This window comes from Lipotes vexillifer, unplaced genomic scaffold (genome assembly GCF_000442215.2).
Source record: "Lipotes vexillifer unplaced genomic scaffold, Lipotes_vexillifer_v1.1 scaffold1093, whole genome shotgun sequence".
NCBI lineage: Eukaryota > Metazoa > Chordata > Mammalia > Artiodactyla > Lipotidae > Lipotes > Lipotes vexillifer.
The window spans coordinates 1403283-1405245 of record NW_006774793.1 but is presented as its reverse complement, the minus strand read 5'-3'; the positions used below and the strand labels follow the sequence as shown (position 1 = coordinate 1405245).

General features: G+C 50.5%; 1 protein-coding gene across 1 annotated transcript in view; it reads left to right on the top strand.

The window, feature by feature from the left end:
- Positions 1–1963, top strand: part of SLC7A8 (solute carrier family 7 member 8) — a 56757-nt gene that overhangs the window by 23432 nt on the left and 31362 nt on the right. Inside the window, exon 3 of the mRNA XM_007449549.1 lies at positions 1–61. This exon is cut by the window's left edge and continues 100 nt beyond it. Coding sequence (XP_007449611.1) covers positions 1–61 — 61 coding nt within the window. The remainder of the gene's footprint in view (positions 62–1963) is intronic.

The window sequence follows — 1963 nt, the reverse complement described above, 5'->3', positions numbered from 1 at the left end:
CTCTTCCCCACCTGCTTCCCCCCAGAGTCTGGCCTTCGCCTCCTAGCTGCCATCTGCTTATGTAAGTGCCATCTGGACCTTGCTCTCAGGATGGCGTCTTCTAGCCTTCCTCGTGGCCTACACATCTCTGGTTCTCCTTCCTCTCTCTCTTTCTTTCCTCCCCTCCTTTTTTTTCTTCCTTGTTACTTTTCAGTTTCCAATTTGCATGCTGTGGACAAATGGATTCCACATATAATTATCTGGTGTTTTAAAAAAAAAAAAAAGAAGAAGAAACTAAAGTTTTTTTTTTTTTTAAGAAGATGTTGAGGGTAGGAGTTTATTAATTTACTTATTTATTTTTGCTGTGTTGGGTCTTTGTTTCTGTGCAAGGGCTTTCTCTAGTTGCAGCGAGCGGGGGCCACTCTTCATCGCGGTGCGCGGGCCTCTCACTGTCGCGGCCTCTCTGGTTGCGGAGCACAGGCTCCAGACGCGCAGGCTCAGTAATTGTGGCTCACAGGCCCAGTTGCTCCGTGGCATGTGGGGTCTTCCCGGACCAGGGCTCGAACCTGTGTCCCCTGCATTAGCAGGCAGATTCTCCACCACTGCGCCACCAGGGAAGCCCCGAAACTTAAGTATTGATAGCTGTTCACAGGCACAGTAATTTTCACTGGCAGGGTTCTTTACATCATATAAAGTACTTTCACTTGTATCATCTGACCCGAGCCTCACAACAAATCCATAAGGCAAGCTGGGCCAGTCTTACAATTTTCCTAGAGCAGAAAAGGAAACGGAGCCAGGAAAGTGAATTAGCCAAGGTGATTCCTTCTCTTTCCAGTGCACACACCACGCTGGAGACTCCCTGCCTCTCGTGGGAAGACTTTTCTGGCCTCTCAACCTGCCAGCTCACATCTTAAAACTCTCTGGTAGGAGAGTATAAAGGTGTGAGTTGGGAGAAAACAAATAGCAGCATGTCCATGGTCCCCGCCCTTGATGAGTTTTCTGTCTAACTAGGCAGAAAAGCCATATAGACAGATTCCATGGTTAGGATTCAATTGCAGTAAAAATTCTGAAAAGGGGAAGAGATCTCTGTGAGCTAGAATAGGTTAGAGAGGCTTTATGGAGAAGTTTGGCAACCTGTATTTCTGGGAAGTCTCAACACTTAATCTCTGATAATCAGGGGTCTCAATGGATTGGGATATGTTGTACCTTTTAGCCAAAAACTAATTTCTAAAGTAAATATTTGGACTTTTTCAGAGGCTCCACTTCTAGAGTCAGCTCAGTCCCTGCCTTCCCACACCTTCCAACACACATCCACCTAGCTGAGGGCAGTGACCATCCTGGTCACACTCTGTCCCAGGTCTTGACACTTCCTTCTGTTCTGCTGGTGGGAAGGGGAGGAAGGGGTCACTCGCCCACCCAGGAGCTGGGGTGGAACCTGAGGGGTGTGTGCCCTCATTGGCAGTGGTGTGCAGCCCCGGGATAGACCCCATCATCTAAGCAAGTGGCACTGTGGAGCCAACATACTTGTTTGGAGCGTACTCCTTGTGCCGGTTGGGCCTGCTTGTGGATCTGGAGGCAGAGGGATGTGGGCTCCAGAACCGGGCTTCCCGAGCCTGCATCTCCGCACCACTTTCTAAGTGCAGCTAGTGCTTGGCCAGGTCACCGGCCCACCTCTCGTGAGATGAGGCTGAGATCTCGCATGTGCTGTACATTGCCGTGGCAAGGATTGCCCAAGACAAGAGTATTCTTAGCACAGCATTGGGCACCTCGTGATCCTGTCGTGTAGTCACTGAGGGTAGTCACGAGGATAGTCACTTGGTCCTTGCTTGCTGGCTGGACCTGGAGCTGCAGGAGGTGAGAGGAGGGGGAAGGGGGCATGGGAATGCAGGAGGAGTGGCTGTTTCTGCCATCAGATAGGTTAATGGGGGTGGGAAGGGGGACCACAGAGTGCAGGCCACTGCTGTTTCAGCATCTCATGCCCACA